General features: G+C 34.2%; 2 protein-coding genes across 2 annotated transcripts; one reads left to right on the top strand and one right to left on the bottom strand.

Annotated features, from left to right (window-relative positions):
* Window positions 1–245: 245 nt before the first annotated feature.
* On the bottom strand, window positions 246–8,319 carry LOC134726030 (uncharacterized). Its single transcript, XM_063590394.1, has 6 exons — window positions 8,132–8,319; window positions 5,208–5,282; window positions 4,344–4,427; window positions 3,792–3,839; window positions 3,153–3,218; window positions 246–2,361 (listed from the first exon to the last, which is right to left on the bottom strand). The coding sequence occupies exons 2-6, from the start codon at window positions 5,260–5,262 to the stop codon at window positions 353–355; spliced, it is 2,262 nt and encodes a 753-aa protein (XP_063446464.1). The 5' UTR covers window positions 5,263–5,282; window positions 8,132–8,319; the 3' UTR covers window positions 246–352.
* Window positions 8,320–9,662: 1,343 nt separating this feature from the next.
* LOC134727298 (uncharacterized) lies at window positions 9,663–18,581 on the top strand. Its single transcript, XM_063591675.1, has 8 exons — window positions 9,663–9,753; window positions 12,616–12,675; window positions 13,184–13,378; window positions 13,801–13,971; window positions 14,599–14,754; window positions 15,373–15,409; window positions 16,201–16,311; window positions 17,059–18,581. The coding sequence occupies exons 1-8, from the start codon at window positions 9,672–9,674 to the stop codon at window positions 18,566–18,568; spliced, it is 2,322 nt and encodes a 773-aa protein (XP_063447745.1). The 5' UTR covers window positions 9,663–9,671; the 3' UTR covers window positions 18,569–18,581.
* The last annotated feature ends 7,919 nt before the right edge of the window (window positions 18,582–26,500 follow it).

Raw genomic sequence — 26,500 nt, 5'->3', positions numbered from 1 at the left:
AAACAATTCAAACGAAAAAATTAACGGCTTAATTTACGTACAAAAAATGAACGATAACAAATATGTAACACATAAACAAACGACAACCACTGAATCACAGGCTTCTGCCTTGGGACAGACACATACATACATACATGTGACGGGGTTAAACATGTTAGCGGAATCCCATCCTTCCTTCTAACCTGGGACAGTGCTGTAACAGTACAACATAAGAACGAAAGCTATTTTATCTATTTTTTCATCCGAATACATATAGACTCAAAATCAATCGGCAGAGAAAGATTGAAATTTCATATATAATTCAAATTGAATTACTCAGTCACTGTATTTCATTGTGTTCTTACTCCTCCTATCAAAGGTGAGAACATCCACATCCTGTAGGCCCACAAAACTGAGCGGATTTGTTTGGTTGCCAGGAGGGATCAATATGGTGTACGGCATATACAATGTCTTTTTCAGCAACTTGGTTGGTGCTTGCAACCGTTGACAAACATGGACAAAATTTATACTGAATACAACCATCAAGAGCAGCTTTTACAGCCAAAGTAACGTCTCTAAGCTTTTTAGCGTCTTCTAGAACCTTATGAAACTGTCCGGTGCTGACCGTCGAACAATCGGGTCGTAATGAGCTCAGATTGATAAAATCGTAAATGGATAGATTGGCGAACGTGTCCACTAAAACACAGATGACGTCTTGTTCTGCGATTGATTTACCAAAGGTGGCGATATGTTTGTCGGCGACACCAGAATACGCGTTGTGTACAGCGTCAACTAACATTGATAAGGATTCCGATTGGCTGCTATTTAAATAACGAACTATTACGTCTCGCATCAGTTTGGATTTCCTCTTGGTATAAGCTTGTCGGTTCAAACGGTCAAACGTGGTTGCATTGACATCACAACGAGGCCTGAAACTGTCTATAGGGAAATAATCATACTCTATAAGATCATATCTTAATATAGAGACTGTACAAACTGTATCGGCTAGTGTTAAAGAATCGCCAAATGTTCGCATTGTTCTTGACGGGCTGAATTTTAAAATACTTTTGATATCTGACTGCATATCTCCTACTGTTTCCTCTATTTCAGACTTACTTAATGTATTGTTGTAAAGGACTGTTCGCGCTAACATTTTGTCGTGAATTTCCGTCATATTATTGCTCACCTTTTTCAAAAATTCTATGACATTAATTTGTTGAGATCTTATAGATTGTTTTGTTATAGAGTTAAAATCAATTGTGAACAAAGGATCAGACGTATCGACCGGAAGTCGGGGAAGTCCAATGACGTCAGAAAAGTTACTAAAGTTTGTAGAGTTCTCCACCAATTGTTTAAACGGTAAACTTAAATGTTGGAAAGTGTGGACAACGTCTGTCCATATGCCTTCCATTTTGACAGTTTCATTTGCAATAGTTTCGAGTTCATTGGTTAAGTTATTATGATAGTGTTGGTAGTCTTCGCGCGCTTTATCCATCTTGTCTGCCACATCGTGCCATTGTTTGACTTGGAGGGCGGTAGAAATGCCATCAGCTATAATACCGATACCCATCATTGCTTTCTGTGACCAACTCAGTCGGTAGTTCTTCACAAACAACTTGTTCTTTGAAGGAGAGAAGAAATCTTTCGCATTTTTTAACTTTTGTAATGGTGATTTAAAGGTGCTTTTCAATTTTCCTTTAAATCCTTTCCAGGTTTTGATAGCTGTCCATTTTTTTATGTTTTTTCCAAAACTGCGAAGACTTTCGCCGAAATTTTTTCCCATTTGTTTTAAAACTTTAGGAGCCATTTTCAACTTTTTAACAACTCCGAATTTCGTATTTGTGTTTCTTACTCGTGATCCGTCCATTCTTGACCACAATTCATCAGACGTGCTGGCTAGAATGTCTTCACTGCTGAGAACTTGTTTGTATGCTGTTTGAATTGCACTGATGAACTTATTAACAGTGGCTTCAATCACAAATTGGACAACAATACCCAAAAGAGCACTCTTTTTATATTCAAGTAACATCTGCTTTAGATCGGTAAGTCGATATTCGAGGGTACCAACAGCATGTCCAAGATATTGTTCGTAGGTTTCGTTAGTTGTCGCAGCTGCCATTTGCGACAATTTTGGTAATTTAATTTCCAGTAGTAATGTCAGATCTTCCTCTATTCCTTGTAATTTTTCTACAGCCTGAAGGGTTTGATTAATGTAATAGTCAATATATCCATTATTTGTTGTGGCCGTTTTAAGGTTATAGTACCTTTCTTTACTATGCATGTATTCTTCTTCATATTTACTAGTCATGGTTTTTATTTCCCCGTCAAGGCGTGCAATTTCATCTTTATTTCTGCAAATACTTGGATAATACATGCATCCTTCTACAAATAATTAGAGAAAAGCGGTTAAATAGAATATTGTTTAACGTATATTTCAGTCGTTCTTTATTGGCCTATTAATTTAACTTTTTTATTCTAGCGTCACTGGTGTTGTAGACCAAACGCGCATCAAACAATATGTAATCATGGTATCTATGACTTTTTAATGGACGTTTGAAAAAGAATGTTAAATTCAAAATAAATACCGAAATAAACTTGCTCTTAATCTGTAATGCAAATGTTTAGCTTAATCATACTGTTTTTAATAGTTGGCAATAAAAGTTACACTATATCGACCAGCAGAACGGAAGTAAAACAAAAGTCATATTCCTGACTTGGTACCCATCTATAAGTCAACATACAGTCATATACAATAGAAATGTGAAGAGAGGTAAACAGCTTTTTGGGGGCCGGGGGTCAACTGGTCGAAACAATTTATCTACAATAAACACTGATGTTGTTAGTTCCAATTACGCACCCGACTGTTTCGTCTCGGATTTTGATTGAAAAGAAAAGGTTGGTTATCATTATATCCTTAGTTCGACTTTAACAATTAACGTCAGATTCTATAAGAAGATTTTGAAGGTCATTCCTGTCCGGAATATATTTTTCTATTATTCGATATTCTTTTATTCTGAACACTCTAGATGTTGTTTCCCAATAAGATTACAAAATCGACTAGAAAGAGAAATGCTTAATCAAAGAAACCAGGCTGCATATTTAACAAACTCCGACAAATACTGACAACAAACTTAACTGATTTTATAACATGAACCATGTATCATGTTACTTACCTGATAGTGCACTTCCGAGAGTCAGACCGAGGCTCGTTGCCTTCACTAGCATGGAAACACCGGAAACTGCAAGATAAAATGTTAAACTTTTCAAAAGTTTCGCATTGTGTTTAAAAAAACGAAGAAGAAGATACAGTATGATTACATTAGACCCAAATGACATTAATGTTTAGTTTTTGAAACGCCTCGACATAACAAAAAGTAAAACAATTCAAACGAGACAATCACAAAATTTCATATGTATAAGAAAAGGGAAAAGCTCAAAAGTTGGAAGACAGAGTACTGCATGTCAAAAAACACAACACGGAATTATAAAGACTGAACAACACGAGAACATAAAAATCCTTAGGTGCGGCAAAAAGGTGAGCAGTTGTTTTCAATAATAGCGTAGCGTATCATTTTTAGCAAGCTTTTAGAAAAAAAAAAAAAAAAAAAAAACATTCATGGGGTTCGCGTTGCTCGTGAATTAGTTTTCTATGTTGTGTTTTGTGTACTGATGGGTTTTTTGCTGTCGGTCTTTTTCTGCTATACCTATTGCGTTTGCAGTTCATTTTCGTCTTGGGAGTTTGATTGTTCCTTTGGTATCTTTTATCTCTCTGTTGTAGTTGAAAACCTTAATTTTGCATAGTATTTACTTACAAATAACTGATCCCCAGCCTCTTTTCTCTCGGTGCAACAGCTCAATACCTAGAAATGAATAACATGAAGATTGTGGACTAAATGAATATTTTGCTGAACACAAAGGAGTGATAGCCCTTTTTGTGTAAGACTATTACAGTAAAATTTGTTTACACTCCCTTATATGATTAATGCAGATGTGTCAATAAAGTGTTGACAATGACAATCCTCACCCCTATGGGAGTGCTATGATAACGGGAATTAGGTTATTATGGTAAGGAAAGAACACGGAAAGCGCAACCGGGCTCCTCGGCGGGAACCGAATAGATATCAACAGATTGATCTCCAGATCAAAGTCCGGGGAAACTGTTTCCTACCGATACCCCCAAAGTACTCATTATAGTACAAACTCCGATATGGGTAGCAGAGATGTGGTTGGGAGGTTGAAAATCACCCTTCAGATGCACTAAAAGTTCCAGTTACCCGAGTTAGAATTGATCTCGGGACCCGTAGCCCTGCAGACATCTGTCTTAACCACTAGACCACGAACTCAAAAATGTTAACCGTACTCACCCGTTTCATCTATGTCTAATGAATGCTTGAGTTCTGGGTCTTTAATCCTTTTTATGTCTCTATCATTCAGAAACTTTTGTTCAGCTGCAAGACAATAAATAAGCTTCATAATTTTATAAATGGTACCAAAACGTAACCATACTTTTGTGTCGTGTGTACTATTATTTGTCTATTTGTCTTTTTCATTTTTAGACATGGCGTTGTCAGTTTATTTTCGATTTATGAGTTTGACTGTAACTCTGGTATCTATCGTCCCTCTTTTTAGTATTTTGCACAACTAAAGTGTATCTTTACGTATATCTAAAGCAACTGAAAGCTATTCTAACGTCGATCTCAATACCTTACATGTTGATATATGTAGTTTTGTATGAAAATATCCAAACACTTTCATAAAACTTAAGGAAAAACTTCAATAATGCAAGGTTTCTAATGTTTATCGGAAATTCGTATATTTTCCCTTTGATCTTACTGTCTAATATTTTCGAGTATCAACATACTGGCTGTATCACTGAAAATATTAGGCAAACATTGTGTGACGGCATAATTATCGATAAACAGAATAATAGGTAGTTTCGTTTTTGATAATGACTATATCATGTGGAATATCTAAACTCGCCCTAACAAGCTCGTCTAGATATTCCACATGATATACACCAAAAACAAAACTATCTTATATTCTATATATCCTCATCTACCTTAGACAATTTGTACCTTATCGTAGGAAAGATTGTGGAAACTTTTGATCTTTTATCTTTTTTCTCATTATCTTTTTTGTCAACAAATCTTGTTACAATTTTCGTTATATATGTTTTCTTTCATCTATTTAAACACGTGTATGTTTCTTCTCATATAAATAGTTCTTACCTAGACAGTAGTTGACTGCCAGGAGAATGACTACAATCCTTTTAGTCGACAACATATTAACTGGAGAGAAGTAAGCTGAAAGTTCAAGAATATATTTGTGTAAGCGTTTCCTATGATTTTCATTGAGGCAGACAAAACGCAGAAGAAAAAGTAATAAAAAGAAAGGACGCACATATTGATTATCAAAATCTTAGGTATATACTAGAATACACCCGTGATATCGCGGGTCCGTGACTGAACTAAAGTACATAACTATGCGCAAGCCTTATTTTAGTATTAGTATTGTCATCTGATAAAGTTATGCCGATTATAAGATACACAGTTTTCTCTGCTTTCAAATCTTTCTGTTTGAACCCGTCGAACTGTAACTTATCCATTATTGGTAATATTAATTATTTGGAAAACAAAAGGTCCTGGAATGGAGTATTTTTTAATCAACAGCATTGTCCTATAGTACATGTAGTTATAAATAAAGTTGAATTCTTTGATTCGCTGTTTTACGTCATGCCCGCTAACAAATTGAAAACTGTACCTATACGCCTTATTTTTAGTCCAGATTTTTAGTATTCGTATTGTTATCTTAGAAAGTCTTACTGATTAAAATACTACAATAGGTAACAATTTGACAATTTAGTAGTGTCAACCCTGTGATAATGACCCGTGTATATAGCATATTAATCCTGAATACACCGTTTGGTGGTGCGCCTGTCAGATGCGGAACGTACAGATAAGGTAATAGGTAACAGGTGAATATACTATCGGAATCGACCCGAAACTTCTTAATTATTGTCAATATTAATTACGTGGAAAACAAAAGGGCCTAGAGTAATGTAATTTTTAATCTACACCTTTGAACTATATTAGTAATATATAAAGTTGAGTTCTTTGATTCGTCGTATTTACGTGATGACGGCTGACAAATTGGACCTCGTAATTTTAGTATTATAGGTAATAGATATATATATATATAAACATAAGAATGAGAAATGATAGTAATTGCCTAGATAAATAGACGGAAGACTCCTGGACGGAAAGGAAATGAAACAGTGACGTATAGTTGTATAGATGGAATGAAGAAAGAAGAGAAGAAAGAATTATCGAGGGATGGGAGATTGCAAGATTAACAACGTATTGACTTATAGTTGGATGGATGGATGGATAGACGGAATAGTTCTGGAGGGATTGAAAGACTGACAACGCATTGACGTATAAATTGATGAATGGATTGAAGGACGGAAGAATTTTTGAGGGATGGAGGGAGGAATAAAGAACTGACAACGCATTGACGTAAAGATTGATGAATGGATGGAAGGACGGAAGAATTTTGGAGGGATGGAGGAAGAAATGAAGAACTGACAACGCATTGACGTATAGATTGATGAATGGATTGAAGGACGGAAGAATTTTGGAGGGATGGAGGTAGGTATGAAGAACTGACAACGCATTGACGTATAGATTGTTGAATGGATTGAAGGACGGAAGAATTTTGGAGGGATGGAGGGAGGAATGAAGGACTGACAACGCATTGACGTATAGATTGTTGAATGGATGGAAGGACGGAAGAATTTTGGAGGGATGGAGGGAGGAATAAAGGAATGTCAACGCATTGACGTATAGATTGATGAATGGATTGAAGGACGGAAGAATTTTGGAGGAATGGAGGGAGGAATGAAGGACTGACAACGCATTGACGTATAGATTGTTGAATGGATGGAAGGACGGAAGAATTTTTGAGGGATGGAGGTAGGTATGAAGAACTGACAACGCATTGACGTATATATTGATGAATGGATGGAAGGACGGAAGAATTTTGGAGGGATGGAGGTAGGTATGAAGAACTGACAACGCATTGACGTATATATTGATGAATGGATGGAAGGACGGAAGAATTTTGGAGGGATGGAGGGAGGAATAAAGAACTGACAACGCATTGACGTAAAGATTGATGAATGGATGGAAGGACGGAAGAATTTTGGAGGGATGGAGGAAGAAATGAAGAACTGACAACGCATTGACGTATAGATTGATGAATGGATGGAAGGACGGAAGAATTTTGGAGGGATGGAGGGAGGAATGAAGGACTGACAACGCATTGGTGTATAGTTGTATAGATTGACGAATGGATTGATAGACGAAAAATTATGAAGCGTATGAAAGACTGGCAACGCATCGACATATGGTTGTATAGATTGACGGATGAATGGATTATCGAAAGAATTTTGGAGGGTAATAGGGATTGAAATATTGATAACGCATTGACGTACGGTTGTCTAGATTAACGAATGGATGGATAGACGATTGAATTGTGGAGGGATTCGAAGATGAGGATTAAAACGTCCAACAGGACCTGGATTCTCCAAATCACGGTCGGGCATGTTAAGGATATATCAATTTGATCTACATTTTGAATAGAACGACACGACAGTATTTCTCATACACTGGTTCTGTCCCACTGCAGTTGGAAATACAGTACGTCAGTATTAAGGGAACTACAGTACGTCTTGTAGCCAGAAGCTAATTTGTATTTGCTTTATTTAGTTGATAATTTTGGTCTATATTGTGTTTTGTATACTGCTGAGTGTGTTTTTGTCTTTTTTTATTTTTACCATGGTGTTATTTATTTCTTATCTATGACTTTGAATGTCCCTTTGGTATTTCTCCTCTCCACTTCAAGAACATAAACTTCGAAATATATTTTAACTTTGTATGAGTGTTTCAAATTTACCTGCAAAGTTAAACTGTAATGGTTTTAGTTGTCCCGTTAGATATCATATTTCTTTAAGTTTTAATATGTTTATGTTTCGAAAATGTATGTCACAAGCATATCTGATGGAAGTTGATTTAATTCCAGATTGTGCTCAGAAATAGTTTATGCTGTAAATTTTACTTTTTTAACTCCTCTTATGTATAATATGCCTCCTTACCTTAAAGTTTACATGAAGTTTCTTTGATATCCCCTATTATTCTCTATAGACCACGTCTGGCGACCGATTAATTACTTCAGGTGCTTTTATATGTCCCAGAAATAGGATGAATTGGGTTTTTTTCTTCAAATGTTAGATAAAGATGTGTTATAAACACATATTTATGTCAATTCTAATACCCTGACCTATAAACATTATATCAGTGGAAACTTCTTGTTTACAAAGTATTTACTTAAGGTGTTTCATGCGTCAAAATATGACTGAGAATTACAAACAACTGTTTGATCACATTTTAATCTGTCTAAATTTCAAAGTTCAAAGGCAAAATAAGCATTCTATACAGTTGTTTGTTCTCATTGTTGAAGGCCGTTTGATGACCTATAATTTATAAGATGCACGTCATTTGAACTCTTGTGGATAGTTATATCATTGGCAATCATACCACATCTCTTTGTTTTCATATTATACTCTTTTTATAATTTACTCTGTTGGATATATTCTGTTTCATTTGGTTACTGTCTCACTGGGGTATGCCATTACGTATACACTCCTTTCTAGAAAAGGGTCGGAAGATATCACATTGACATTCAAACTCATAAATCAAACATAAACTGACAACGCCATGACTAAAAACGAAAAAGACAAACAAACAAACAATACTACACAAAACACAACATAGAAAACTAAAGAATAAGCAACACGAACCCCACTTAAACCTGGAGGTGATCTCAGGTGCTCCGAAAGAGTAAGCAGATCCTGCTCCACATGTGGCACCCGTCATTTTGTGCATGTTAATGCAAACCAGGTAACAAGTCTAATTCAGGAGTTCATATTCGTGAAAATAAGACTGGATTGTAGTTACGATATGAGGAAATAATCCGTTTCACCATAACGGCCAACCAACTCGTGATAGCGTCCGTTAAATTAACGAAGGGATGATTGACCATGTGGAACTCTTGGTTTAAAAGCTTCTTAATTAGTAGCAACCCTCTATTGAGAAAATCATGATAGGAAAAAAAACCGGGAATATATACTCCGTATGCATGCGCTGCTGTAATGCTGCTACATATAATTGAAAGGTTCACAATTAGGAAGCTGAAATACTATCTATTATTTACACTGGTATTAAGCATACATGCGTTTCATATTAAACGAACAGGGGAAAAAATCATAATCCAGGTTAGCGTTGAGGTGATTAAGTTGAAGCACGCAATAACTCAACACGGTTGCTGCGCTGTAGCTCTATGTGGAAATCATATATGTCACGTAAGAATTAGGTCAACCGTTGTCATAAAACTAAAACATTTCTAAAGCAAAATTCCCTTCACCTTGTTTTCAAAAAAAGACAGACAAGCGACAGATATATGTTATTAAAATGTTTGTAACGTAACAACAAAATAGAAAAAAAATGAAATCCACCTGCCATTCCGAAACATCGCTCGTACATATTTAATCTTCTTGGAAACCAAAATGTGTCTCAGATTTTATAATAAAACTTTTTGTTTAATGTTTCCTTTTGTCACAATGATGGTTTAGCATCATGGATAAAAATATAAAGAAATCTGTAACATTGTCGTATTGGCTTGTGCTAATAGTACTGATTTTACTTGAACACCCAGCTGGTAAGTTTGAAAGGAACACGTATTGGCTTGTGTTTATAGAACTGATTTTATTTGAACACCCAGCTGGTAAGTTTGAAAGGAACACGTATTGGCTTATGTTAATAGTACTGATTTTACTTGAACACCCAGCTGGTAAGTTTGAAAGGGACACGTATTTGCTTATGTTAATAGTACTGATTTTATTTGAACATCCAGCTGGTAAGTTTGAAAGGGACACGTATTTGCTTATGTTAATAGTACTGATTTTATTTGAACATCCAGCTGGTAAGTATAAAAGGGACACGTATTGGATTGTGTTAATAGTATTGATTTTATTTGAACATCCAGCTGGTAATTAAGTTTGAAAGGGACACGTATTGACTTATGTTAATAGTACTGACTTTATTTGAACATCCAGCTGGTAAGTTTGAAAGGGACACGTATTGGTTCGTGTTCATAGTACTGATTTTATTTGAACATCCAGCTGGTAAGTTTAAAAGGGACACGTATTGACTTGTGTCAATAGTACTGATTTTATTTGAACATCCAGCTGGTAAGTTTGAAAGGGACACGTATTTGCTTATGTTAATAGTACTGATTTTATTTGAACACCCAGCTGGTAAGTTTGAAAGGGACACGTATTGACTTGTGTTAATAGTACTGATTTTATTTGAACATCCAGCTGGTAAGTTTAAAAGGGACACGTATTGACTTATATTAATAGTACTGATTTTATTTGAACATCCAGCTGGTAAGTTTGAAAGGGACACGTATTGACTTGTGTTAATAGTACTGATTTTATTTGAACATCCAGCTGGTAAGTTTGAAAGGGACACGTATTTGCTTATGTTAATAGTACTGATTTTATTTGAACACCCAGCTGGTAAGTTTGAAAGGGACACGTATTGACTTGTGTTAATAGTACTGATTTTATTTGAACATCCAGCTGGTAAGTTTAAAAGGGACACGTATTGACTTATATTAATAGTACTGATTTTATTTGAACATCCAGCTGGTAAGTTTGAAAGGGACACGTATTGACTTGTGTTAATAGTACTGATTTTATTTGAACACCCAGATGGTAAGTTTGAAAGGGACACGTATTGGTTCGTGTTCATAGTACTGATTTTATTTGAACACCCAGCTGGTAAGTTTGAAAGGGACACGTATTGGCTTATGTTAATAGTACTGACTTTACTTGAACATCCAGCTGGTAAGTTTAAAAGGGACACGTATTGACTTGTGTTAATAGTACTGATTTTATTTGAACATCCAGCTGGTAAGTTTGAAAGGGACACGTATTTGCTTATGTTAATAGTACTGATTTTATTTGAACACCCAGCTGGTAAGTTTGAAGGGGACACGTATTGACTTGTGTTAATAGTACTGATTTTATTTGAACATCCAGCTGATAAGTTTAAAAGGGACACGTATTGACCTATATTAATAGTACTGATTTTATTTGAACATCCAGCTGATAAGTTTGAAAGGGACACGTATTGACTTGTGTTAATAGTACTGATTTTATTTGAACATCCAGCTGGTAAGTTTGAAAGGGACACGTATTTGCTTATGTTAATAGTACTGATTTTATTTGAACATCCAGCTGGTAATTAAGTTTGAAAGGGACACGTATTGACTTATGTTAATAGTACTGATTTTATTTGAACATCCAGCTGGTAAGTTTAAAAGGGACACGTATTGACTTGTGTTAATAGTACTGATTTTATTTGAACATCCAGCTGATAAGTTTAAAGGGGACACGTATTGGTTCGTGTTCATAGTACTGATTTTATTTGAACACCCAGCTTGTAAGTTTAAAAGGGACACGTATTGGTTCGTGATCAAAGTACTGATTTTATTTGAACACCCAGCTGGGAAGTTTAAAAGGAAAACATATTGGTTTGTGAACATTCTGTAGGTAAGTACTAAGAAACATCTAACGTAATGCTGTATTGGCTTGTGTTTATAGAACTGCTGCTTTTATTTGAACTTCTGGTAATTTTAATAAATACAAATCTATCATATTAGTGTGTTGACTTTTGCTGATAGTTACTGTTTTTGTATGTATGTTTGAATATGCTGCTGGAATTTTTAAAGTAAAGCAATCCAAAGACATTTGTCTGCACAATATATAGCGATCTTCAAAACTTGTTATTCATATACAACGGTACTGATTGTGTTCACTCACTCATTGTCTTTGAGAATATATACTGTATTTGTTGTCTCCTTTCTCTTATATAGTTTTAGTTTTATTGTCATGTATTGTAATTTCAATGAAAAAAATCACCATAATTATTTGTACACTTTAATTTAAACTGTAATTGTACTGCTCCTCGGGGCGTCTTGATTCACAAATAAAAGTTGTTGTTGTTGTTGTTGTTGTTGTTGTTGTTGTAGTTGTATGAATTTACAAATAAAATTTAAAAAAAACCTGTACTGGCTAACAAATATTCTATCTTAATCCTTGCTCCATGAACTACATATCTTCTACCAGAATCCTTGGTTAAAATCCTGAAACTTGAACTATTGTTTTACTCTTGAATTGCTACGTCAGTGATGCTATAAAATACAATCATCGCTTGTACCCACGTCCGTTTGATTAAATGGTTCTTTATCAATCTGCCATATAAAAGATAGTTTTGCTAAGAAATACAAGTTCAGATGAATAATTGGGAATTCAGTATCAAAATTTGGAATTCGAGATTTGAAATATATATTATTTGACTTTCAAATTCTAGTTATAGAAATCAATTTCGAAACAGCTTATCAGCTCAACGCACATTCCGTTTTGCTGTTCGCTCGTTTTGGCTTTTTTCTACTTTTTCTTACTTTACAGAGAAAACAAATTAAAATATTAACCTTTTCATCATTATTTTTCAGCAGTGGCATTAACTGTTAGTGGTGTTTCGTTTGAAAGTCATGTAGATTACGACCAAGCTGGTAAGATATTTAATAATTAAAAAAAATAATAACATTGTATCACTAAGCATGTTATAGCCAAGGGTATATCGAAAAAAACAAATCCCTCAGACATGATTGTGATTCTTCCATTGACTATAAACTCAATCTGCTATCAGTTAATTGGTTGCAGCGAAAAAATTAAATACACAACCTGAATATTATCCAGTTTTTGATGTCATATTACTATAAGTCATGGGGATTGTTTCTCATTTTGTATGTGAATTAGACTGTTGTTTTCCCCTTTCAATGGTTTTATACTAGTCATTTTGGGGGCCCTTTGTAGCTTGCTGTTCGAAATGATTCAAGACTCCTTGTTGAAGACCATACTTTAACCTGTAATGGTTTTTCTTTTGCAAATTGTGACTTGGACGAACAGTTGTCTCATTGCCGGGCACTCATATCTCATATTCTTATATTTATACTCAGTACTGCTTTATTTTACACCATTTTACTGTAGATCAAAAGGAAATATTCATTTATTATACAGATTCTTCTGATACCTGTAGTGCCTGGGAAGAATTTGACGGGACGGAATGTGTTTGTGCCAGTAGCAGTGCTGGATGTAATGACGATGGCGGAATGGTTTGTGATGACCAAGGGGGACAATATCGTTCCTCTTGCTATTTCTCTCTACAGATGTGCCAACAAAACATTAGTATTGACGACAACATAGTATCCTGTGGTACGGAATCATTATCATCAACAGAATCATTAGAATCATCAGTATCATCATAATCTAATCAGCATCATCATCATCGGCATCAATCAATCAATAATTATATTATTATATTATCATAATTTTTATTATCATTATTAAGGTTGTTAAAAATGCTTTTGTCGTTTGTTTGTTTTGTTTTTTGTTTTGTTTGCTGGGTTGGGGTTTTTTTTTTTGCTTTATTTGTTTGGGATGTTTGGTAGGTTTGATTGATTGTATGTTCGTTCGTTAGTTCATTTGTTTATTTATTAAAAAAAAATTTGTTTATCCTAATTAGACAAATTTATAAGATTAATAGACCGCTCGTATTCCTGATTAAATGTTTTTACACTAGTTTATTTTATCTGTTTGTGTTTTATTTATTATAAATTTATTACCTTTATCGGCAGGTGCATGCGACACACTAAGGCTTACCGGCGGGAAACACTATCCTAAAGGTGTCACACTAGCAAAGTTCACAAGACAAGGACCAGAGGCAGGATTAGCAACAAGATATAAATCTATAAACGACAATGAAACAGAGGTTTTCTTTGTACCAAAACTGAATGCATGGACAATTGGTATGTTATTTTATCATTTTATTAAATATTCATTAAATTCGCATAAACAAGGGGCGAAAGATACAAGAGGGACAGTCAAGTTCATAGATCGAAAATAAAATGACAACAACTTGGCTATAAAATAAAAAGACAAACAGACAAATAAAAGTACACAACACACAACACAGAACACCAAAGACTAAGCAACACGAACCCTACCAAAACTGGGGGTGATCTGAGGTGCTCCGGAAGGGTAAGCAGATCCTGCTCCACATGTGGCACCTGTCGTGTTGCTCATGTTATTACAAACCCGGTAAATTGTCTAATTTGGTAGGTGAAAAGGGAAGTGAACCAAATCGTGATGGCGTCCGTAAATTACAACGTCACCATTTAGAACTCTTGGTTTAATAGCTTCCTTGTAAGCAGCAATCCTCTATCATGATAGGAAATACAAGCCCGGGAATATCGTATCTGTTGGTAGATATATACGCCGTAAATTATCCATTGCAATAGTCGGCTGTCAACTAGTTAAATCCGTCGTGTTGTTCATAGTAGTACAAATCCGATGATAAGTTTAATTTGGTAGGTCATTAAGTCCAATAGTTTTTTGAGAGATGACTATTTTACATTTATGTATTATTTTAACAGGGAAATCAACTGTCAATGGCAGTTTTGTATCTATGATTCAACCAATAAATGCCTCATTCCCTGGAGATGGTGTTCCAGGAATGCTGATACCAAACCAAAACGGAACGGATATTACATGGGAGTTGGACGAAACTTTTCGCTTGGAATGTGTCAAAGGTATTTTATTTATAGTTCGCATTTATTTACGGCGCTTTGTGTCAGTCAACTGTAAATATCATGGTGTGGGATTTTTTTCATTATAGAAAGGAACATGTTTTTAGAGAAATTCTATTTTGCTGTTGTTTTGTCTTTCCATATCACTTCTACAAGTAGTTTAATTTTACTACTTTTAATGTATTTGTTCGCTCAGGTACATTTCACTTCCTCTACTGTTTATGCACTATTTAATCAAATTGTTTATTTGACATATATAAATAAAGGCAACAGTAGTATACCGCTGTTCAAAACTCATTAATCCATGGACAAAAAACAAAATCGGGGTAACAAACCAAAACCGAGCGAAACGCATAAAATATAAGAGGAGAACAACGACACAACATCGAAACGCAACACACACAGAAACGGACCAAGCATCAGACAAAACACCACGAGAATAACAAATATAACATGAAAACCAAATACACGAATTTAGGATAGACAAGTACCGTGCCACGTCTTATCTCAAAAAAGCATACATGTATTTGAAATATCACTTTTAATCTGAAAGATTTCCACCGCCATTTTGAAACATACATTTATTTATTTATTTTTATTATTTTTTTCTCAATCGTTTAGATCATTTACCAGGAGTAAGAGTAAAGAGATTTATCTTGTAAGTAGTCTTTTTTAAGTTTTACTTGATCACAAAAATTAAGCAATTCACAAATATGGTAATACCTTGTCTTCTTCAGTTTGAGGTAAAACCTTATAGTTCACTTAAACATTAAAAAACTATGCAAAACGTTTGCTTTTTCCAGAATAACCTTATTTATATATATTTCATATTTTCTGGCATGGCTATAGGTTGCATTTCTGTAAATATGGACAATGCAATTTCCCATAGGAACTCCTTTTTCGGCTAAAACTGTACGACTTTTACTATGAAGTTTTGAAAAAAATCTTATCTTAGAATTGAAAGTTCATTTGCACCACATTTTTTTTCAAAGGTCACAATATAGGGCTGTGCGGCATATTTTCAACGTTTAAATACCCTGAACTTCTCAGAGTTTAAACTTTCACTAATTTTCTTAACTACCCCTACCTCGAATGAAAGGTTACCACATATTTCAATGTGTTTTTATTTACTGGTAACATTCCCAATTTCTGTCTCTGCGATATGGAACACAGAGAGCATAACTGGGAACCAGTATGTAAACAAAATTAATTTTCTATGAATATTCAATTTCTCCCCAAAAGAGGCGTGTTTTCAGAAATTGCTGTATTTACAAAGTACAACCTATATTCGCTGATATAGTCTGAAGTTGACAACACCATTCTATTATTTCAAGTATCAATATTTATTCTTTTTGTGTTCTAGTATGGCTATATTCACTGCTGTATCTGTATTTGACAACACTATTCCATTATTTTATGTATCAATATTTATTCTTTATTTATTTCTAGTATGGCTATATTCGCTGCTGTATCTGTAATAACCGCAGCGACAACAACTACATTACATGTAGTACAGTCTAAGAAGGGATGTCTGTATTATCCAAGTGTGTGTTCCATGAGGTAAGTATCTTAAAAGATAATACAGGGTTTAATGCTGGTATAATTTTGATTAAGAACCTCGTTTTTCATATGGAGAAATACCGATAAATGACAGACAAGAAAGCAATATGTTAGATGGCGTGTTGTTTTCAGTTTTTCACAGGGCTGGATCGAAAATCTGCAGTTCTAGATGGTCTCATCAGCTCAGCAGTCAGAACTTCGGTACTGACATGAGTAATAACAAAACCTTCTGCAATTTTCCATTAGACCTTTGTAAATCATAAAGACCCCCTTATGAATGTTGAATGATCACTTATGTATTTGGCTATTTTGGTCTAGGCCCATATTGGTAATATAGTTCTTTAACGATTGTGAACATCCTTGGCTTTAGAATCAATATAAAGCGCCTCGGACGCATGGAATTTATAAATTTGTTGTTTTCATTTATCATAATTATCAAGTAATGGATGGGACTTTGTACGGAAATACTATTATTGGTACATATACATGATATATAAAGATTTAAATATGTGAAGATGAAACACTCTATTTCGTTAAATTACGCAAGTTTCAGGAAATATTTTGGAAAATAGGTAGATACTGACATTTAATTCGAAATTATGCAACATACATAATTTATTATAAAACAAAAATAACAGTCTTGACCAACATTCCTGTTAATCATAATATTCAGTAACAATTATTGATAAAACCACGTTGAATGAATTCACAGAAATATGTGATACCATTATTTGCTTTTTATTTTAGAAATGAAATCAAGAACCATCTTTTACCATCCTTAAAAAAGGACAAGGAAAGATTCCTAACACTATACGGACAGCCAAAAGAGTTTGAATCAGTAGTAGACAAAATACATGACCAAATTCAAATAATTCAAGAGAGAATAATAAAAATACCAGAGTTACACACAACCCTCAATATAAGTTTGTCTAGCTTAGTGCAAACTTACAGCTCAATGAAACATGATTTTCCTCAACTGAACAATTTTTTATCTCACTATGACGATTGGTTATCCAGTGTATTGTCTGCTGCCGGAAATGACGTGGCTATGCTTCCCATGGAGGTCTTAATGGCTATGCCAGCACTTGTCGCTGAAAGTGCCACTTCAATGGCGCTAGCAATGTCTGGCATCGGTGCTGTTCTATCATTTGCCTTTGGAATCGTAGATGTAGTTTCAAGTGTCTTAGATGAGAAGAAAGTAAGAAACCAATTACAGAGTAACAAAAACGTCCTTATTAGAGCCAGGACTAAACTTGATCGTGCTTTCAACGATATGAAGTCATTTCAAAATAAATTCTGTCAATATGTCGTCAAGTATCTCGAGGAACTATCAGGTAAAGGGAAACAGTATGAGTTCACATTCCGTTTACTGAACTTTTTTATCGTGCGTACTTATGGTCATTCGCATAACAGGTGCAGCAATTCTGCTATTGTAGCTCTTTCTAATCCAAGAAACTTAAAAACCCTTCAGCAGCACTACTTACAACCAATTGTTAACAAATTATCGGGAAATATTGAATCCCTAAAGCATAAAATAGTAGAAGTTAAAGAGACAAAAGCGTTTCTAGATGAAATCAATAGGAAGGTAAAACAACAGCATCAAGATCCGGTGGTAATATTCAGATTTATTAAAAGCAACATGCCAGTCATAACAAAGAAAATGTTTAGCAATCTTTTTGATCTTCTGAAGTTTATATCTAAATATGTACTACCCACAAAATCGTGTTACTGGGGTCAAAACCTCGATCAAATCCGCCGTGGTCTGACAACAGTTCACAACTACATGAGTGTTCCAGTATGCAGCAGCAATGAGTTAAGTTTAATGAGTAACGCAATTAAAACTGCAATTCATAATCATGAGGCCGTTTGCAAAATTTACAGACAAGTTCGAGGAAGCGTTTTCCGAAATAAATACCAAACTGTGAGATTTATTGCTGATAATTTACTTCCAACGGAACACTGCTACTGGGGATACGACCTGGATGACATCCGAGGAACTCCGAATACAACTGAAGTCAGTAACGCCAAAGTAGATTCGAGTTTGCTTAGTACACTCCATAACCTGAATTCGGTAGGTCAGATCGTCCTAGCTCGTAACATGATGGAAGGGATGTATTCAATCCATTCTACAAAATGGCAAGACTTTCTTCTGTGTCACGTGTGGAAAAATCCGTCAGTGTTGAGGGATTTACATTGTACTAGTTTTACAGCTTCCTCAACGTGCATTCCCACGGCATCTAGTTTCCAGTCATGCTGATAATGAGCAAAATTTCAACCGTATTATACCATTTAGATTTTTATACTAATAAAGAAAAACTATATTTAATGATGTTTGATTATTAAAGACCAAACTTGACAAAATTGATTTGAAACGTTTGAAGATTCGACAAGATTTTTTTCTAAGTCACATTTCACAGATACATATTGTTAATAGTTAACATAAATGTAAATCAAAGCTACACAGAGGAACTAAGTGAGCTGGAGCTTCTTATGAGTTAACCTTATTGATAAATATTCAGTATCAACTACAAAAGTAATATATGATGGTCTCGAAGTATATATTCTTGACGTTGTTTGTCATCTAAATTACGTGTTAAGGTGTTCTTTATATTTGTCTTTGTATATTTTTTCACCTTTATTGTTTAGCCAATTTTTCAGGTAATATCCTTTTGGCGTGGTTCTTAATTCCTCCCTTTGTACTATTTTGCTAAGGTATTTTTTTTTATTCTTGTCTTTCATTTTTACCTTTGTGTTTTGTCTATATTGACTGATGATCCACAATTTTTGGCTTTTTAACCTATAATGTTTCATCGTTGAAATATAATAGAATTATATGTGACTGTCATACAAATGAGTGATTTAGTAAGCTACCACACACAGACTCATACACCATTTAAATACCTGTACCAAGCCAGAAATATGACATTCGTTTTTAACGTGTTTGAGCTTTTGATTTGCCATTTGTTAAGGAACTTTCCATTTTGAATTTTCCTTGAAGATTGGTATTTTTGCTACTTTAATTTGTAATTGTTAAGACAACTACATTCTTAAAGTTGTTTCTGATAATTGTAAAAAAATTGATGATGTCCGTAAAAATTGTCGAAACGATGACTTCAATTTAAGCACTCGAAACACTTGTTTTGAAAGCTTACGTGTTGGAGAAACACACCACGATAATCAATATGAGAAATGCAAGTTCAGAAACTTCGTATCAACTGAGATATGAATGTTCAACATGATATTATAATGATAAAAAATCCTCTTTTTGAGTTCATGCGATTCCTTTACCAGGTTTTAAATAGTATACGCCAGACGTGCGTTTCGTCCACACAAGAATAACCAGTGACGCTCAGATGGAAACAAAAAACCAGAAACCGACAGTGCACGAAATACAAAAAGAAACTAAATACTGAGCGACTAGAACCCCAGTCAAACCGAGGATGATCTCATATTAAGTGATTAGTCATCTCATAATAGCTGATTGATAATTGATATCTAATATCACGACATCACCAAAATTAAAATACCATGGGTCAAATAAATGTTTAACTGGCAAATGTGACAATTTTAATTAGAAACACGTTTTTTATGGTAAGGGATAGACGAGACTGTTACCGGTATAAACAACACATATTGAAAAAAATAAAAAGCATAAGGACACTAAAAAGCAACAATAACCTGCTTAAAACACAACTAGGGATTGTCGCATGTGCTCCAAATGTGGCACCGGTCGTGCTGCAATTAAAAGTAGAAATCCGATAATAAGTCACATTCGAGACGGACAGGATTATGATTACGACTATTAGAACATATTCATTGTCATTTTTGAAACAGATTGATTCATAACAATCTATCAATGTGCGATAGCTTAAATTTACCACTAGGAACTCCTTTTCGTTTAATAGTTTCCTTGTAAGTAGAAACCCTTCATCAACGAAATCACAATATGAAATGCAAGCTCTGGAATACCGTTTTACCTGGGATATATATACTCTATATGCAGGCGCTGCTGGAATACTGCTGCAATTGTCAATTTCTATATACAAGTCATGATATGAGTTAAACTTAACTGTAGCTGTTGTTTCCTTTTCGAAGAGAAAGATGCACTTAACAAGACGATTCTGTATGAAGTCAGCCTCAAATGAATAAAAGAATAGGTCGGTAAGAAGCGGAGCACAGTTGGTTCTCATTTGAATCCGATTGTTTGATGAGAAACAATTCATCAAAACATAGCTATTATGCTGTCAATCAAGCATCTTGATAATTTCTCTTTCAGAGTTGTTCTTTGAATCAGAGTGGTACCGGTATCTGACAAAGTATGATTTGAACCTCCTGAATATAAGAAAATGTATATGCGTTGACTATTCTTGAAAGAATCAATTTGTTTTTGGAAAAGGAAATACTTGTTTAAAGCGCAGAAACGTTTCAAATATTTCAATCCTTTATGGGTTGATTTAAAATACATATAATAAGTAAGCAATGGATGTGGTTGTCAAATTTGTTAAATATTTGTTTGTTTTGTTTTGTTCTAAATAGTTATCAAAGGTACCAGGATTATAATTTAGTAGGCCAGACGCTCGTTTCGTCTACATAAGACTCATCAGTGACGCTCATATCAAAAAACTTATAAAGCCAAACAAGTACAAAGTTGAAGAGCATTGAGGATCCAGAATTCCAAAAAGTTGTGCCAAATACGGCTAAGGTGATCTATGTCTGGAATAGGAAAATCCTTAGTTTTTCGTAAAATTCAAAGTTTAGTAAACAGGAAATTTATATAAAAAAAAAAAAATGACCACATTATTGATATTTATGTCAACACTGAAATGTTGACTACTGGGCTTGTGATACCCTAGGGGACGAAACATGCACCAGCAGTGACATTGACCCAGGGGTGAAGATAGTATAAATTAGCAAAGGTACCAGGATTATAACTTAGCACGCCAGGGATTGTGACAGTGATGACTGCTGTGCCCCTATTTTGACAATTTTACCTGTTATGTCTGTTTTTTCGCGCATCGTTGTAAATATAATGGAATTTGATGCGACTGTCATAAAAAATGAGAAGCTTTGCGCTAAAAAAAAATGCCTGTTCCAAGTCAGAATGTGAGTTATCCATTCGTTTGATGTACTTGGGCTTTAGAATTTCGCTATTGATTAGGACTAATATCATCGAGATATTGACTATGAAGCTCGTCTGAAAACCAAACTTTACGACAAATGAGATGATTTCGTTTTCTCAATCGTGAATTTTCATTTTTTAGACCAAGAGTCCAAATGATGAAGTTGAAATCATCATTTTGTCAATTTTACGGACGCCATCACGGGTTGTTTGACCGTTCTGGAATAGCCGTTTCACCTATGATATCGGATATGTTCCTAATGTCGTAATTACAATCCCCTTCCCTATTTACGAATGCAACCTACCCAGTTAGACTATTTATCGTCGTTGTTATAACATAAGCAACGGGACGGATGCCGCGTGATGAGCAGGCTCTACTTGCCCTTCCGGGGAACCCGAGATAACCCAGTTTTTAGTGGGGTTCGTGTTGCTGTTGTAAACCCTATGTGTGACATTTTTATCTATTTTGACTGTTTTGATCACATATCATTGTCAAGACAATGGAATTTGATGCGACTGCCATACAAGTGAGAGGTTAAGCGCTAAAAAAACAGGTTTTCTACTGTGATTTGAAAATGTTTGTACCAAGTCAGGAATATGACAGTTGTCTGTTCGTTTGATGGGTTTTATAATTAGTTTTGCCATTTTATTAGGGACTTTCCGTTTTGAATTTTATCGTAGTTCAGTATTTTTGTGATTTTACTTTTTTCAAATGTGTTATGATATTGCAAGTTAAGAGAGATTTTTTGAGTGGAATTGACCTGTCAGTGTGGCTAAAAAAAATTATCCGCCATCAAATCATGTCACAGAGTGGCGTGGATTTAAATTATCAAAAGAAACAATTTCATTTGATAATAGTTATCAAAGGCACCAGGATTATAATTTAGTACGCCAGACGCGCGTTTCGTCTATATAAGACTCATCAGTGACGCTCATATCAAAATATTTATAAAGCCAAACAAGTAAAAAGTTGAAGAGCATTGAGGATCCAAAATTCCAAAAAATTGTGCCAAATACGGCTAAGGTAATCTATGCCTGGAATAAGAAAATCCTTAGTTTTTCGAAAAATTCAAAGTTTAGTAAACAGGAAATTTATAAAAAATGACCACATTATTGATATTCATGTCAACACCGAAGTGTTGACTACTGGGCTGGTGATACCCTCGGGGACGAAACGTCCACCAGCAGTGGCATCTACCCAGTGGTGTAAATAGTTATCAAAGGTACCAGGATAAGGAACTTTCCGATTTGATTTTCCTTGGAGTTCGGTATTTTTGTTATTATACTTTTTTTCAGAGTGGTAAGAAACTACATATACCACTGAAATATGCATAAATTTGAAAGGATGTCAGAAAGTGGAATGAAACTATATAAATCATTACCTGTCAAAAAGACACACATAATAATATATTCAACTAAAATTATGTTAGATTGAAACGCAATTGTATTATATATATGTTTTGTACAAGATGTAAGTTTGTACAAATTATAATTTGTAAGGGTTTTTTGTACAAGTTATAAGTTTTTTTGACACATAACTTTTTGCACCATCTGGTATAAGTTTGACTTCTAAAATGTATCAGTTTAATGTCTTAAATTCTAAGGCCGTGTTCACACCAAACGCCGTGTACAGTAAACATGTTTACATTTGGTTTAATGAACTGTACACTAGTTTCGCATAAGATTTGTCCACATCTATACACCTTGTTTAGTTACCTGTACATAAGATTTGTTCACACTTATATGTCATTTAAATGTTCATTACGTAGAAACCGAATTCAAACTTTCAAACAACTTTTCTAGCAGTAAGGGAACGACCATTTGACTTAAAAAAAGGGGGATGGATTTTTCCACAATTTGATTAAAAAAAAATTGGGTCATACAGATGATTAGAATGAAAAAATATTCTGAATCCAAAGTTTCCCCATACATTATAGTGTTAAATATTGAATTGCTATCATCGAAATAAATATTAACTTTCGCGCGAGAAAAAATTCGGACTCAGACCCCCCGCCCTTTGTTTTTAAAGTAAAGTGGTTGCTCCTTTAAGAAAGTAATTCTGGATGATTTGCAGTAGTTTAAAGATGTCTCGACTACGCATTAAAAAAAAGGCTGCATCAGCTTGCTTATAGACAGAGAAAAAGAATTGCGATTTAAAGGATCAGTACATTTCTATCTTTTCTGTTTGTTTCAAATGATATTTTTTCTACAAGTTTTTCTTTGGCAAAAGAAGAGGGTGATATATTTTTTTTTATTTCTAATTGTATTTTAACGGATCTGAGATTCTACACAAACAAACTAGTTACCTCACCCTTTTTCAGTAATGCATTAATGAGTGAATCGTTGTTTGAAAAAATACCAGTGGCAAATATTTCTGTCAAGTGTGTACGTCCAGTCGATATGGGAAGCACAGGCACTTGTTTCTGTCAATATATGGTTTACTATCCATACCAGTACCAAAAAAAACATTTTGTACTGGTATGGATAATAAACCATATATTGACAGAAACAAGTGCCTGTGTTCTAATAAATTATGTGTTCGGCAAAGATGATGGATGAGTCTTGATAAGGGGCTAATAAGGCTACGTAAAGTGTTTTATAACAAATAAATATATCAAGTTCAGACAAATATTTCTGTAAAGAACTTTATTAATAAGTGTTATAAGTATCAATTTTATATAAAAATCGTTTCTTTTTTTACGTATAAATGGAAAAATTACAGTTCGAAATGCCTAGTTTTGTGTACACTGAACCTACACAAGGCCTACATCGACTATCGACTGCATGTATGCAAAACATGATTTAAACTACATGTAAACATTGAGTTTTATCAATGGGAACGTAATTATGTTTAGTTTATGTGTGAGTTACACTAACATAACACCGAGTTTAGGTCAATGTGAACACGGCCTAATTTTTACACTTCAACCTAACATTTAGAAATCATCACTTTGTAAATTTTACGGATGCCATCAAGAGTTGGTTAATCATTATAGAATAACCGTTTCACAAATCATATCGGATATGTTCCTTACGTCGTAACTACAATCCCCTTCCCTTTCATAAATGTGACCTACCGAATTAGACTATTTACCGGGTTTGTAATCACATAAGCAACACGATGGGTGCCACATGTGAAGCAGGATCTGCTTGAACAGCGGTATACTACTGTTGCCTTTATCTACCCTTCCGGAGCACATGCGATCACCCCTAGGTTTTGATGGGGTTCATGTTGTTTATTCTTTAGTTTTCTATGTTGTGTCATGTGTACTATTGTTTTCTGTTTGTCTTTTCATTTTTAGCCATGGCATTGTCAAGTTTATTTTCTCTTTATTAATTTGCCTGTCCCTCTGGTATCTTTAAGTGCTATTCTCTGTGTCCTGAATATTGTAAATTCAATTTTTATTTTATCTCCTTATATTCAAATCATATCCATAAAATGTCTTTTTGTGTTCTTATATAAGGATTTTTTTTTATCAATTCTCAGTATTAAACTGTATCATGTAGTCATGGAATTTTGACAGAAATATGTAAAACAAACGATTCGTTGCATATAAAAAAGGGTAAAAAAGATGAATTTGACAGTTGAAGCTAGTTAATCCTACATTTCATTGCAGTAAACCATCCTTTTTCTAGTTTGTGTTTCTACAGAATATTTTGGAAACTTGGGGTTTCATGGTTACTAAAGCTTGTACATAGGAAAAAGAAAATTATATGCAATAAAACTATGGTGGCATTACACCTGTTAGAGAGTTGAATGATAAAAAAATCCTCCGTCAGAAAGAGGCAGGAATAAATATATACTATATATATACTGTGGTATGGTCTTTGCCCATTGTTGAAGGCTGTACAGTGACCTATAGTTGTTAATTTCTGTGTCATTTGGACTCTTGTGAACAGTTGTCTCATTGACAATCAAACCACATCTTCTTTTTTATAGCTCTGAAACTATCTGTCAGTGTGGCATAAAATTTTAAATATAACTGGATTTTAAATAGAATTTGAAAAAATTGTGACAAGAAATTGTAAACAACTGAAACTTTCTGTCAACGAGGCATGCAATTTCATATAAAACTGAAATCATTTGTTGAAGTGTAGCCTGAATTTTCTATATACCACAAAAATTATGTGAGAGAGTGGCATAAAATTATACATAACACTGGTTTCATCTGTCATAAAGTGGCAAGACATTTCATCTGTCAAGATAGTGAAATGAAACTATATACTAATGAAATCTGTGTTCAACAAGAATCTAAAAATCTGTCAAGGGAATGTATGACACATAGAAAAGTTTATCACAGAGTGGCATGGTTATGAGACACATTGACATTATGTGAGAGAGAGGCTTGGATTTTAATATAGTATTGATTTCATCATGATGAGAACAGCAATAGAAACCCCTGTTGCATTGTTCTAGGTTTGTTAAAATGTATTTGTAGAGTATTAGTGTCATGAATGATTACATCCTTTTTGAATGGAAAAAAATAAAATAACAAGATAGAAAATGAAAGTTTATGTAAATAATATTGCACATTTATAAAAATAACTTAAAGGAGTAACTATAATAATGCCACTTGTTTGGTCTGTTAAGTCAGATACAGTAATTCACCGACATCTACCAGTGAGTTAACATCTTGTAGTGTCAGCTTTTAAAAGCATATTTGTATTTTGACTTACAAATAGCAATTTTATGACAGCACTGTGATAAAATAATACCACACTATTAATTTACCATCAAAATATATTTATTTTTACTCCTTCACTCTTCATAATAAACATTAGAAAACTACTGTTGCCTTAAGTTTGCAGTTTGTGCTACCAATATTATATAAGGCAATGTTCCCTCCTCCCCCAGGAGATTTATCTTAATTGTACAGTGATGTTGTATTGTTTTAATATGATGATATCTAGATTTTTGTATGATGTATATGATGAAAGATTCAAATTTTAAATTTAACAAAATTTCAATCACAATAATCTAGAAATTTATATATCTATATATTTCATTCCTGTTTTCTTGAAGCACACACTACTTCAAACTTGCCACATGTGAAGTGTACATATTTATGC

The sequence above is a fragment of the Mytilus trossulus genome, chromosome 7 (genome assembly GCF_036588685.1).
Source record: "Mytilus trossulus isolate FHL-02 chromosome 7, PNRI_Mtr1.1.1.hap1, whole genome shotgun sequence".
Taxonomy (NCBI): Eukaryota; Metazoa; Mollusca; class Bivalvia; order Mytilida; family Mytilidae; genus Mytilus; species Mytilus trossulus.
This window is presented reverse-complemented; position numbering and strand designations above follow the sequence as displayed.